The following is a 1062-nucleotide window of genomic DNA, read 5'->3' on the forward strand; positions in this document are numbered from 1 at the left end:
CGGTGATGCCCGTGTGGCTTTGAATGCTCTGGAAATTTCTGCAACTATTGCTGCAGCACGGCTTTGGGGAAATGAAGAAAAGGCTGTCAAGCGTGGGGATCAAGGTAATGAAACCTCTGTTGTTGTTTCAAAGTCGAAATCTGATGGAGCTGTTGTCTGCGTTGATGATGCTAAAGAAGCTTTTCAGTGCAAACACATTGCTTATGACAAGGCTGGGGAAGAACACTATAATCTTATCAGTGCACTTCATAAATCGATGAGAGGCAGTGATGCCAATGCAGCAATATACTGGTTAGCTAGAATGTTAGAAGGAGGTGAAGAACCTCTTTACATTGCTCGACGTCTCATTCGGTTTGCTTGTGAAGATGTTGGATTAGCAGACCCTACTGCACTCAATCAGTCTGTTGCTTGTTACCAGGCTTGCCATTTTATTGGAATGCCGGAATGCAACGTCATCTTAGCACAATGTGTTTCCTACTTGGCTTTGGCTCCTAAGTCTGTTGCTGTTTGCCAAGCGATAGGAGCTGCGCAGAAGATGGTTAAAGAATCAGCAGGGCAGAATGGGGGAGTGCCTTTCCATTTGAGAAATGCACCAACTAAGCTAATGAAGGAGATCGGGTATGGTAAGGGCTATATTTACCCTCCCAACGACCCAATATTTTCCTCATTGCAGACTTACTTGCCATCATCATTACAAGGTCATACATTTCTCAACTGGCCAGGACTGAATCCTAAGTCCAACAGATGAACAGTTGTACATTATCTCGTTGCCATCATCTTTGGAATTGAATATGCAAACAGTTGCTGGAATCCATAATTGAGAGTGAACCTGACTAGTGTATGGTCCAGTATTTTGCTCAACTAGTCTGTGAGTTCCCCTCCTGAACCATGTTAACAGAAGTTAACTTTTTTTTTTTTTTCCAGTTAAGTGATTTAACGATTTTGCGCAAGTACTCATTTAACATTCAGTAATCATGTTATAACTTCAACCAAACAATGCATGCAGACGATCCCGGTCCGTAGCATGAACAAAATATACAATTGATTGCCGATAAAAAAAAA

The 1062-nt window shown here is 42.0% G+C and overlaps 1 protein-coding gene across 1 annotated transcript; it reads left to right on the forward strand.

The window, feature by feature from the left end:
* Window positions 1–4: 4 nt before the first annotated feature.
* On the forward strand, window positions 5–748 carry LOC113333424 (ATPase WRNIP1-like; the record flags this gene model as incomplete). Its single annotated transcript, XM_026579909.1, has 1 exon — window positions 5–748. A coding segment is annotated over one exon (744 nt), but the record flags the coding sequence as incomplete, so codon positions are not given.
* Window positions 749–1062: the final 314 nt, after the last annotated feature.

Source organism: Papaver somniferum, unplaced genomic scaffold, assembly GCF_003573695.1.
Source record: "Papaver somniferum cultivar HN1 unplaced genomic scaffold, ASM357369v1 unplaced-scaffold_13207, whole genome shotgun sequence".
In the NCBI taxonomy this organism is placed as follows: Eukaryota; Viridiplantae; Streptophyta; class Magnoliopsida; order Ranunculales; family Papaveraceae; genus Papaver; species Papaver somniferum.